We start from the raw sequence: 13,687 nt of genomic DNA, 5'->3' as shown, positions 1-13,687 counted from the left end.
AATAACTCAATTATGAATCTGTTCTACGAGCGAGAGTGTCCGATAATAGGGGAATTAGTGTGGTAAAGCGAGTAGTATTTGACTTGAGTCTTGTGAGTGCACAATATTTAAAAGATTTTATTCAAAAGTACTCCTCATATGTAAAAAAGAGTGAGTGCACCTTTAAGAACAAATAAGTTTAAGAACATTAGTTTACACTCAACAACATGAACAATTAACTAAATAACCATGTGTGTTTTTTCCTCTCAGTGCACTTTATTTTCCTCTAAAGAGCTGCTAACTAATTAGAGTATGACTTTAATTGAGGGAGTTCATTTAATTCAAAGTCCATCTCTAATGAGGTTTTGCTCCGTCCAGTTTTGTCTGGGCTGAAAAATGGGATGGTAGTCTCTGGTTGGGATGTTAAGACTCACAAATCAAAAGGTTTCAAGCTGAGTTTGCTAAAGATGAAGCTAAATTACCATAACAAATGGTTTTAAAACAGACACATCCAAGTGTGTGAAAACCTCAGTGTGTAATATGCAAATCATGCTAAATTGTAAACCTTTTCCTGATAAATTGTGCATAAAGTTGGGGCTTTAAACCAACTCCACCTTCACAGCATCTCCCCGTTTTTTTCTATTTCAAATAAATGCTGTTTTTTTTTTACTTTCTATTCACTAAAGAATCATGAGAAAAAAAAAACGTATATCACGGTTTCCACAAAAATATTAGGAAACACAACTGTTTTCAACATTGAATGATCAGAAATGTTTCTTGAACAGCAAATCAGCTTATCAGAATGATTCCTGAAGGATCATGTGACAGTGAAGACTGGAGAAATGATGCTAAACATTCAGCTTTGATCACAGGAATAAATTACATTTGACTATAAATTCAAACAGTCATTTGAAACTAATAATACTTCAAGCCTGCTTAAAGATGAATGAGAAAAAATATCAAACCAAGTCCAAGTGGCAATTATTTTAAAGAAAGGAAAGCACTCTTGAAGCAAAAAAATCCCCAAAATAGATAGATACACAATAGATATACTGTTCATACACCCGTGTATGAACACCTGTGGTGTGGTGTGTGATTTACTTGAGTAGTTTAGGCATTGAAGGAATGAGAGAGTGTGTGCTTGTAGTGGAGGAAATCTATATGCAGCCTTGGTGACATAAGAGACTTCTTTCAAAAACATTAATCTTACAAATCCATATTAGGTTCCACAGACTAGTCGACTTTAACGCTCTGCCATGATGCTTTAAGCTTGGCATTGACTAGTCGTTGATCATGGCCTATAGTGGGCGCAACAGGATAAGAAATCTTTGAAGTCCACTTTTACTCTCCGTTTCCAACAGTTAAAATGAAAAATAAATGCACACTCTGAGAGCACTCCACAAGATATGTTTGATTATACCATCTGGATGCTTTGATCGGGTGAATTCTTAAAATTGATCAGGTGAATGCACGTTTTAAACATCTTATTGTACACGTAAGTAAATTGCATTATAAACGAATGCGCTGCTGCATTGTAACACACACATATACAGACAGTAAGCATGCATATAATGTGCAGATCGCGTGCACACAGAAACATTCAGTAGTTAACACAGTTCTGTGATTTATCAATAAAATAATAAAATTCTAATAGCTTAGAAACTGAAATGTTCTAGCATATATTTCTTAGTAACTAAAAGCCACAGCTGCACTATTAGTAGAGAGACGCTGCCAGGTTAATTCACTCACTAATGCATTCTTTATCTGTATCTGATTAAGAACGAGCAGAATCTGTGAGAAATACGACCCAAAGACAAAAGATCTGATAAAAATAAGCTGTTATAGTAGCAATAACCTTACAGGTAGCGCTGTGTCAGATGCCATAGCTGTGCACAAGACAATCCGCATTCGAGTATTGTTGGCCATTTGCGCCATTTAGAATTTCAGCCGCCGCCAGCCAATAATTTCGTAAGCCAAATTGAGCCGCCATCTGATAAAGTTTGGCTGAGCTGGCTAGAATTATTTGCATCAAATAATAATTCTATCACATAGAGACATACACACACGACACGAATATATAAACAATACACGAGATCTATTTTCCCACTGGATTCATAACAGCACAGTCTTGTGCTCGTTGCTACGATACACAGACTCACAGTGAATTGACGACCAATTAAAATTGCTCGTTTTCCGTACAGAAGAAGCGATGCATTTTTTTCTCGCACTGAGGTGAAATGGCGGAAAGAAGCAAGCAAGGTAATTTTGATCTCACTTCTCACATACTTTGCTAATTCCTACTTACTTTTTTTTTATCTTAGGCCTAGCCAGACTTTTGTTAAATCTTCAGGGCACGGTTGCACAAACACCTGAATCAAAGATATGATGTTATGAACCAAATATTCTGGAACGGAGAGATTTATAGCACTGAACGTGATATTACTGCAGTAACAAACCACCGTTTCCACATTGCTAATTCACGACGCATGCTTCAGTGTACATTGAAGTGAAATGTGCAAAACTTTGTCCAAAATAATACTGATAACAGTGTGTGTTTATATTAAGGCGAGACACGGCAGGCAAAAACATCGTTTTTTTTTTACTGGTCAATTTTGAGATTTTTGGATATTTGTCTTCCATGTCTTCTTACAGACTTGTGGTGAAAAAAAGTCCGAAATACACATTTAGGTCTTTATTTTACTACACTTCGTCTGTTTGCGTCTGTAGATTTCTCATAAATTCAACAAAAGTTTGCGTTCTTAATCAACATAACGTTACTTCTCCGCGATCAGACTACAAAATAAATATGTACATACGTTGTGAAAGTAAAATCTGGTGTTTTCTTTATTACATTGTATTGCATTTTGTAGAAATATAGTGTAAGCCATGCATTGCTTGGAAATATTGAGATCTAGTAAATCAGTATAACATAGACATCTGTAGACATGAAGTGGCAGCTTCAGCCATTTGCAGCTATGAAAAGTTTGGCGGCTGCAGCAGCCATTTAGGTTTTGGCTGAGCCGGCTAGCCAGCCAATATTCTCAAAACAAATGGCTTCGGGCTCTAGTTGAAACGGTTGATTCGTTTAGGAAAAATGTTTCATTGAATCGTTGAAATGATTCGTTGAAAACGCAGATTTTAGTAAAAAAAAATCATCGCTGTCTGTTGCATTGAGACTCTGCTACGGTTTCTTTTTCAAATTCTCGTCGGCGAAATACAGGGAAAAGAAACAATATTGACAATATTATTTTAACTCACTGTTCATTTATTGTTCATTTAACTGTTATATAAAATAAATATCACATTTGCTATTGTGCATGGGAAAACGGCCCTCTTGCTGATGTGATATTGTATGATAAAAAACATAATATGATATAAATGAGACAAAAACTCCACAAGCAACTCTAACAAGCAAATCTACAAAGAACGAATAATAAATAAAAAAGTACGCTAACTAGATAGTTTTAATTTGGAAAACATTTAGATATGTCTAAGTCAAATTGTCATTGAAAATGTAAGACCTTTCATTAGTAACAATAAGACTTAAGACTTTTTATGGCCTTAAATTCTAAAAATCTAATTTAAGACTTTTTAAGGATCCGCGGACACCCTGTTAAATCACATAAATGTCACACATACATATCTTTAGGCAACTTTTTATCTTTGTGATGCTATTTACATTGAAGCCCTGATGCGAGTCCTGAAAGCGCTTTAAAAGTGCTGGACTAGACTGTCTGTCAGAAAAAAACACAATCTAACCCGCTGAATACACAACTGTGAAACGCAGCTAAATGTAATTCACCCTTCATAAAGAGGCCTCAAGTCGAACACAGCCTCACGCTTCCGGAGCTTCTTTACACACTGGTGGCGCGTAAAGAGCTTTGAGTAAGACTCCTGCGAAAAGACGTGAGGCAAGGACAAATCCGTATCATATTCCCTCCACAAAAGCTGTCAGAGATGATCGGCCAAACGCCTCATTGTTGGGTAATGGGAGCTGACAGGACTCAGCTAAAACCATTGAGCATGAGCTGAGCCAGAGCGACAGTAGAAATGCCTTCACAGCCAACAGGCCGGATAACAACTCCACTAGTTGATTAAATGTGTGTGAAGACTACACACATGAGGTTCAGTGCTCCCCCGGTGCCATTATCTTAGATCCACTACTGCTTACAAAGAGAGAGTCAATCGCTTACAATTATTCTAACAGCAAAATAAAACCAAAAACACATCCACTGGGAGTGAGTGGACATTATCTTTAGTAAGTCTGAGCTCAACCTGAGGTGTTAAAGGAGAAGACAGAAAAGTGTGTTTAGAAAAGCTTAAAAATGGCTCTCAATATGGAAGTTGTAGATGGTACACCAAAAAAGAAATGTAATCATCTTGCTATGGTATCAGAAGTATGAATTGCCGACTTTCGAACGGTTACGTGTAACACTCATGCTTCCCGGAAAATACAGATGCTTGCGTGCATTAATGTAAATGGTTATTTAAAGGGATAGTCGTTTCCCATTTTCTTCCATTATTTTTTGACCGTACAATGGAAGCCGAGGGGAACCAAAACAGTTTGATCACCAACATTGTTCAAAATATCTTCTTTTGTGTTCAACAGAAGAGAGAAAGTCATGTTTGGAACGACATGAGGGCGAGAAAATAATGATGAATTTCTGGGTGGACTGTTCCTTTAAATATATGTAAACAATCCGATGAATTTAATCTCAGCATTAGACTCAGCAGTGTAAATGAACACTAACAGATCTGCGTTTTATTGAATTTTTTCAAGGAAAAGAGCAAGCCACTTACTGCTCATTTATTCTTGGTTCTTCAAAACTTATTTGATTAATTAGTTTAAAAACCTGAAGCAATGTTTACTCAATTCAGAACTACTTGGCGGCTACAGTACACAGCAGTAATTTAATTTGTTAACATGTATAATAACATTTAACTTTAAATAAAAACTATGTGTTCAATAACAAACTAGCTTTTGCTCTGGTAGCAATATCAGCATAACAATTCATGAAATTTCACCAATATTGGTTTGAACAGGGTGATGCAACATTCGGAACTGAATTTAGAACGCCTTGTGAATTTTAATTCAATTACTGGATTTGAACTGAGCTAGCAAACAGAAAGCAGAATCGCAATTTGAATATAAAAACAGAAATTGTAATGAATTTGAGAAATTCAAATACCTACTTAAAACCAGAAAAAAAACATTTGTCAAGAGGATGGATGGATGGATGGATGGATGGATGGATGGATGGATGGATGGATGGATGGATGGATGGATGGATGGATGGATGGATGGATGGATGGATGGATGGATGGATGGATGGATGGATGGATGGATGGATGGATGGATGGATGGATGGATGGATGGATGGATGGATGGATGGATGGATGGATGGATGGATGGATGGATGGATGGATGGATGGATGGATGGATGGATGGATGGATGGATGGATGGATGGATGGATGGATGGATGGATGGATGGATGGATGGATGGATGGATGGATGGATGGATGGATGGATGGATGGATGGATGGATGGATGGATGGATGGATGGATGGATGGATGGATGGATGGATGGATGGATGGATGGATGGATGGATGGATGGATGGATGGATGGATGGATGGATGGATGGATGGATGGATGGATGGATGGATGGATGGATGGATGGATGGATGGATGGATGGATGGATGGATGGATGGATGGATGGATGGATGGATAATATTTGAGATAGATAGATTGATTGATAGATAGATGGATAGTTGGATAGATGATAGATAGATAGATAGATAGATAGATAGATAGATAGATAGATAGATAGATAGATAGATAGATAGATAGATAGATAGATAGATAAACTATTTTCTATAGTCTGATATACAAAACCTAAATGACCACTAACTTCTGGGTTTACTTCAACATAAGTTTACTTCAACATTTCTTCAGTTCGAGAAACTCAGGATTATTAAATCCAGTATTGTTTAAAACTATGAGTCTAGGCTGAGAGTCAAGCAGCAGGAACAGAGTAATGCTGGACTTAGGCATTCATTTATATGTCAAGGTTAGAATAATTACACCTCCCTGAGCTCTCTCTCCACTTGGCCTGTTTCTAGAGAGCAAGGACTTTGTGCACTGGATAGGGGGTCTAGGGAACATATGGAATTGTTTTGTGTGTGTGTGTGTGTGTTTTGCGCTCTATAATGAAGTGTTGGGAGGAGCAAGCAGATGCTGTTATCACATCAACCCAGACCCTATTACACACTAGGGAGCGACAGCAGCTTCTGTGCAGAGAAACTTTCTCAAACAAACTATAGTATCTTCTCAAATGAGAATGTGGGGGAAAATAGTCTGTGGGGCTTATTTATATGAAAAATATATGGACATAAATTAAAAGGTAAATCAAAACACAATATTGTACATTCTAATCTCTATTTTGTGTTTGCATGCGTGTATGTGTTTTTAATAACAAAACCTACAAAGATAAATATGTGCCACTATAATAAAACAATATCCCACAGGAGGCCGTGCACTGCAGTGAGTTTACAAAGCAGAACTCTCTTAAAGGGATAGTTCAACCCCAAAATTAAAATTCATGCCATTCCAAACCTGTGTGACTTTGTGTTTTGTGAAACATGAGAGACTTTGTGTCATGTTTCAACTGTGAAACACAAAGGAAGATACTCTAAAAGAGTCCACTGGCTCTCATTGTAAGGACAGAAAAAAAAAAAATATATGTATATATTTTTGTTTGTGCGTGTGTGTGTGTGTGTGTGTGTGTGTGTGTGTGTGTGTGTGTGTGTGTGTGTGTGTGTGTGTGTGTGTGTGTGTTCCACAGAGAAAAGAAAGTTTGGAACACTGGAATGGTTTAGAATGACATGAGAGTGAATAAATAATGATTATTTTGGTTAAACTATCCTTTTTAACTGTGGTAAAATTACTGTTTTGCTTATTTGTAGCAGTAGTCATTTTTACATTCTTCTTTTATCATTCAAATTAAGTAAGTATTACAAGTAATTCCACATCTGTCTGGTTACCAACATTTTTCTAAATTTCTTCTTTTGTGTTCAACAGAAGAAACTCATTCTTGAGGATGAGCATCCTAAATGATGACAGCATTTTTATTTTTGGGTGAACTATCCCTTTAATACAGAATGTGCATCACAGGTGAGCGCTGCTCATCCAATCACAGTTCAGAGTCAGAGTTTTTAGAGTTTTTGCTCACGCAGGTTTTGTCTTTCGCACTGGCGAACTGAAGAGAAATGAAGAGGATCTAAATTCAGAGCAATATCTAGAAATGCATCCTCTCTCTCCTCGCTCGCTCTCGCCCTTCTCTCCGAGTCACTCCACACAACACTTATTATCTTATCAAACACCGACATTTTTCTGTTCGCCGCCAGAATCCCAATAAACCCCAGATTTATAGACTCATGCCTCTGTATACCTCATGATGAGATCGGGAGATTTCACACCGCGTTCCAATTTCAACAAAGGAATCTATCAGAATATCAGGAAACGAACGTAATAACTTCCCTTGCTAAACAAGCCAGCATTGTGATCGCCCAGCCACAGTTTGGGCCGCTGTAATTCAGCGCTTTCATACTTCACATTAATCCATGGATTTAGATGGTATCGAACGCAAACACTTCCACCGCACCGGGTCTGTAGATTTATTCAAGCGTTATCCAACCTTTTCACATAGCCAAACAAACACCTTACCGAAATCCATTTCACAATCGAGCCAAATATTCAAATCAACTTGGGTCAAGATCCGCTTGGACAGGTAATCATAAGAGACCGCTTCAACGATCAGCCTTCATCGATTCACTTGCGTGTATTTACGTCAAGAACTATTTGCAGAGTTAATTAAAGTCATTTTAAATAATTTAGCAAACATACACAAACAAGTCTATCCCTCGCTTTCCTGGCCATTATCCTGATCCGTTCTGATGAGCCGAACACCTGCTCTCGCTGCTGACCTGACTGTGCAAATGGATACGAGCCATTCATCTCTGTTCTCCTGCATCTGTTTACCTCTCTCTCTCTCTCTCTCTCTCTCTCTCTCTCTGTGATGAGGGCTCAAACTCAGCTGTCCGTGAGGCTTGATTAGACGCCCGTTTTTCGGCACTGAATCAATGTTGTTTATAAGTTTCAATGCTGCAAATTGAAAAAGGCTCTTCACACGGTTCATTCTCTGTCAATCCAAACTGAGGCTGTTAAGGATAATTGGATGAAAGACAGAAAGATTTCAATGTAATGATTAGTTCTGAGCATGCCTGTGAACCACACACAATCTGTGGACGTTTTTCGCAATTTCTGTGGGCTGATCCTGCTGGATTTCAACAGAGTAAAAAGTGTTGCACCATTGGATGGATGGATGGATGCATGGATGGATGGATAGACAACTATTTTCTATAGTCTGATATACAAAACCTAAATGACCACTAACTTCTGGGTTTTGATGCAAAAACTAAAGTTTACTTCAACATTTCTTCAGTTCAAAAAACTCGTTCACTTTTCCAAATCCAATCAACAACCTATGGACAAAGTCCCGGCCTACATTTTTCCTTGTTTGATAAGCTAGAAATTTCTTTAAAATACGTTTAAATACTACGTTCAAAAACAAAAAAACACTCACTTTGGCTTTCCTGGCCATAGCGGTGATCTGAGAACAGATTGTGGTCTCTCTTTTGCATGGGCTCAAACACAAATTCAGGCAGGAGAATGCAAACATGAGGTCAGGGTTAAAGGCCGTCTTCCCACGCTTACCCAGGAAAGAAATGCATTAACACGATGCACTTCAACATGATGCGAGCGATGGAGTGAAAGAGATCGTTTAAAAAGAGACACACACTTCTTCCAGCAGCACATACACACTGTACTATTAGGTCACTTTAAACAGACGCTCTTTGCAGATAAAATATGTATGAAGGGGGATAGAGAAAAAAAGAGATAGGGCAACGAGCTCGCTCACCTTAACCTCAGGACCATGTTGACCGCTCCATGACCACTCCAGGGTTTATCCAACGGTTGAACCTGGACAGTAAAACAAAACTTTATGGTAAGTTAATTACTAATGCTAAAGTGTTTTGATTGTTGAGGTTAAAAGATCTTTACACCACACCCACGCTGGAGATTACGCACGGATCTTGAGGATATCAGGGTTATATCGGAGATGTGAAGCAATAAAATTACTCTAGTCAACCCATATTATTACTGAACTGAGTCACAGTTTCAAACCTACACAAATATTGAGTAAAACAGTCTTTAATAGGAATCCACAATATATTACCAGAACTGCTATTAGCCATTATTAGAAATCTTTTAAAAAATTTTTAGTATTAGAGTAATATGAATGATGATGAATATTTATACTGGCCAATATTTCATATTTTATTGAGCTTGCCTCTATTTTTACATTTAGATTACCTTTGAAGTCATCTAATGCTCACTAAGACTGTTGTTACTGACTGTAAAGCTAAACTATAACTAAAACGATTAAAACATTTTTTGTTAATTGATAACGAAGAAATAATATAGATGAAATACTAGATGAAAATTAAATTAAAATGATACAAATTAAATAAATGAAAATAAAATAAATGGTTGGATAAGTTGGAGCGCTGTAAATGACAAACTAAATCTAAAAAAAAATGAAGCCAAATAAAAATATTTATAAAAAACAAAAATGACAAAAGCAAATTACTAAAAAATGTAACTGAAATTAAAATGAAAACTGATGATTTTTATTTTAAATTAGAAAAGTAAAAAGTATTAAATTAGAAAAGAATTTTAAAGTATAAAAATGAACTACAAATTTCCATTTTTCATACTACATTACAATTTTGAGACACCTACATTCACTTGTAGCATTTAAAATGACTGATTTTTACTTTTTACTGTTATATTTTTCATTTACTCATTTAATTTAATTAATTAATCTAAGTATACATTTAATTAATTTAATTATTCAATTTCAGCCATTAGCCATACAAATGTTTTTAATATTTTGATTAAACTGAATCATTTTTATTGATGCTCACAGAATGCTGATGCAAATCAACATTTCTCTCACTTCATTCAACATTTTTATCACAATGCATCAGGGTTATTATTAACCAAAACTTAAAAGGTGAAGCACTAAAATGACTAACTGGAAATAAAACCAAAATGAATAACAAAAAAATAAAATAAAAGCACAAACAAAGTGACTAAAAACCAAAGATATAAAATAAAAGCTGATTTAAAATGTTGATAAAAACTATAATAGTATATAAATAACACTAAATTGCTTTCTTCACAAAGGATGCATGCAACATGGCTGGAGACTTTAACAAAGAGCTCCCATTTCAAGCAGTCTTTGTGTCCGCAGTGCAGCTATGAAGCCTTGAAACGCTTGCTCCGCAGGCGGCTTACTAGGTTTTCAGATAGAAACTCTGCACATGTTGCTGCAGCAGGCCTCCCCTCTCACTCTTTTTATTTGAGATATTACGTTTAATAGGCTCCCTCAAGGCCAGTCGGCCCCCAGTGTCGTGTCCAGCCGGCCCAGAGACCCGCCGTCTCAGAGCAGGAGCATCAGGGCCACCGAATCAACACACATCACAGCAACACTGTCAGCCCTCACCTGGGGATGCTGAATGGACAGGTCCTCTAGCGGGAGACTGTTAGCATTCACTTCTCCCTGCAGAGGCAAAATGGAGTGCTTAGAAGTGAAGGAAGGTACAGAAAGACATCTCTCCGCCCCTCGCTGTTTCTTTTCATTCCCTTCAAGGACAGTTCTTTCAGGAGCTGGGGAAATGGGTTTTCTACAGCCTCAAAGCCTGAACTAAAAGTCATGACATTTGGTGATCCAGTGGGAGAAAATATGAGTGGAAGATCGCTATGCACACACAGACATTAGGATGTTTGTGCTGCTTAATTGCTATTTGTCCAATACGGTCGAATAGGCCACGCTTGTTAATTATTTAATATGTAGTTTATTAGGCAAATTGCGCAATCCCTCGATACTCTTAATTAAATGATCAAACGATACTTTAGTCGTTAATTAAATCTATTCACAGCCAAACATAGTCAGTCAAGCCCGATGTCTCTGTGAGCTCACATTTACAGATTTCTAGGATTTTAGCCATAGGGCAAATTGAGAGTTTAATTATTTTTATCTTATGATTACCAATGCTGCTTTTATTTGATCAAAATACAGTAAAGTTTTGAAATATTATTACAATTTAAAATAACTTTTTTATTTTCATACATTTAAAATTGTAATTTATTCATTTGATGGGAATGCAAAATTTTCAGAAAATTGTTTTATTAGCATCAATGTTGAAAATCGTTGCACTGTTGTTGACCTTTCCCTTACACCTTAAAGGAACACGCCGACTTTTTTGGACTTTAGCTTATGCACCGTATCCCCCAGAGTTAGATAAGTCCACACATACCTTTTTCATCTCCGTGCGTGCTTTAACTATGTTTGACGCACCCACCGCTAGCCTAGCTTAGCACAAAGACTACATTTCACTGAGGACGACTATTTTGAGAAAATGGAATTTGCCACACGGACCATGAAACTTGTACTGAAGGATACGGTCATCCAATCGATCCCACAGACAGGACAAAGTAGATCACCTGCGGCTGCGGTAAGTGTTCCGTTATGTTTTAAGATGACTATCTTGTCTATCAGCTACCAAAGTTTGTAATTCCCCATCTGTGTATTCTGGCTCAAAACGATATGGTTCTGGATCTTGGTTTGATACCAAGTAAAAATCATCTGACAATTCCTCAAAGTCAGCCATGATCACCATTCACGTCCGCTACTAGCTAGTTAAGTCACGTTGGTTTTGTTGACGGAAGAAACAACGGCGCGTCTCAGGTGCTGCGGTTATCACTCCGACCAAGTAGCAGTGCTTCGCCTTCTGAGAATATAGTTCCCAGTATTTATACGGTTAATATATGGCTGTGTCTCATATGACCGTGTGATTTGTAAACTCTTGTAAAGACTATACAAATCACAACATGTATCACTTATTGGGATTTGTATGCTAGCTGTAGCCTTTTACATCCAGTCTTTGTGCTAAGCTAGGCTAGCGCTGGGTGCGTCAAACAGAGTTACAGCACGTACGGGGATGAAAAAGGTACGTATGGACTTATCTAACTCTGGGGGATATGGTGAATAAGCTAAAGTCCAAAAAAGTCTGCGTGTTCCTTTAACCCAACCTTAAACTGACCCATACCACCACACCTGACCCTAACCTTACCTGTATCACATCTCAATAGCAGCAAAAGTGTTTTACAATACAACATGAACACAATAAGTACATTGTACTTATTTTTCAATGTAAGTACATACAGCCACTTAATATAAAGTGGGACCGAAAGTTGTTTCAGAGGCAGAGTGAGTTTTGATAAAAGATTTTAAAGACAAAAATGTATTTTCTTGTGCTGATGAATCATTCACAATATAGCTAGTAAATTGCATTACAAATGTAAACAGGGTCAGTTCTGATTACACACTCAAAGCAGCGATGCATTACCCCACACAACTAATTAAAAATACAGCCATTTCAAAAGGTAAAGAAAGAATAACTGTAACTTACATGCTGGTTTTCCTCTTTGACCCTGCGTGACTGCAAAAGCAATAACGAGACAGGATTCAATTAGGTTCTCGCTCTCGCACAAGTACGACAGACAGATGTAGCTGTTTGTGTGGGAGTGCAATCAGCACTTGCTCATTTGCATTCCATAATAAACAATAAACACAAGAACAATGTCTCCAGCTTCATTAGCAGTCGCTGATTTGCGGACGCTTCGCTTCAGGGGCTCTGATTGTTCCTTCCTGGCGAAGACATTTTAGCATTATATATTCCACATTTATGAGTGAGAAAGGCCTTGGGCTTTTATCAAATGGTGTGCGTCACCTGTAAGCTACAGGCAGGGCGTTTATGATCAAATATTAAGGGAGCTTGAAGTGAAATGCTTGGCTCTACTTCAGAGGAAGTGCATTCGTTCAAATCTCATATGTGGGTTAATAACAAATACATAATAGAGTCTTTATTTATACGTTGAGGTCCAAGACCACTCATGAAAATTGTTCTATTTTTAATTTTTTAACTGAATACAACATCTTCTGTAGACAGATAATAGATTTGGTTGAGAAACACATTTAATTTAAGCCTTATTCATAATCCTGCCCTACAAAGGCAAAAGACCTTAACTCACCAGAGTGTGAAACTGAGAAAAATGAGTTTAAAGTTTTTTTTGTTGTCCAGCCAATTGTATGATAGGTAGGACACTGAAAATTTGCTAAGTAGTTGTCATAATGAATATATTTATCTATATTAAAAAAAATTAGCTCAAACTTTACATTTGACCTTTATTCGGAAGTTACTGTATTCTGCCTTTGCATTATCTGCAAAACAATCATGGGTCATGCAAAGGCAAAATACCTTAACTTCAAATTTTTTGACCATTTTGACTTTTATCACTCTATACAAACATTTCTATGATAACAATGATAGCCTTAAAATAACATTTAGTGAGTTCTGTCTAGTAGCCTAAGGCTTAATATTACATCAATAGAATATTAAAAAATAAAATGAAGGCTATTATCTGTACTGGATGATTTTAAAACGTTATCGTTGTACTTAATTTAAGTAAAATAACATTTTAAGAGGTAGGAAAGTAACCTGTTTAACCGGGACAAT

The 13,687-nt window shown here is 37.0% G+C and overlaps 1 protein-coding gene across 5 annotated transcripts in view; it reads right to left on the bottom strand.

The window, feature by feature from the left end:
- stk39 (serine threonine kinase 39) overlaps positions 1-13,687 on the bottom strand; it is a 73,297-nt gene that overhangs the window by 16,982 nt on the left and 42,628 nt on the right. For all 5 annotated transcript variants that reach the window (XM_077216225.1, XM_077216226.1, XM_077216227.1 and 2 more), the window contains 3 exons: positions 12,581-12,610; positions 10,612-10,668; positions 8,962-9,023 (listed from right to left, as the gene is read on the bottom strand). In XM_077216225.1, the coding sequence (XP_077072340.1) occupies positions 8,962-9,023; positions 10,612-10,668; positions 12,581-12,610 (149 nt within the window). The remainder of the gene's footprint in view (positions 1-8,961; positions 9,024-10,611; positions 10,669-12,580; positions 12,611-13,687) is intronic.

This window comes from Siphateles boraxobius, unplaced genomic scaffold (genome assembly GCF_051911475.1).
Source record: "Siphateles boraxobius isolate OS27281-9 unplaced genomic scaffold, OSU_SipBor_1 7, whole genome shotgun sequence".
Taxonomy (NCBI): Eukaryota; Metazoa; Chordata; class Actinopteri; order Cypriniformes; family Leuciscidae; genus Siphateles; species Siphateles boraxobius.
The sequence above is the reverse complement of the archived record's forward strand: the minus strand, read 5'-3'. Positions and strand labels throughout refer to the sequence as shown.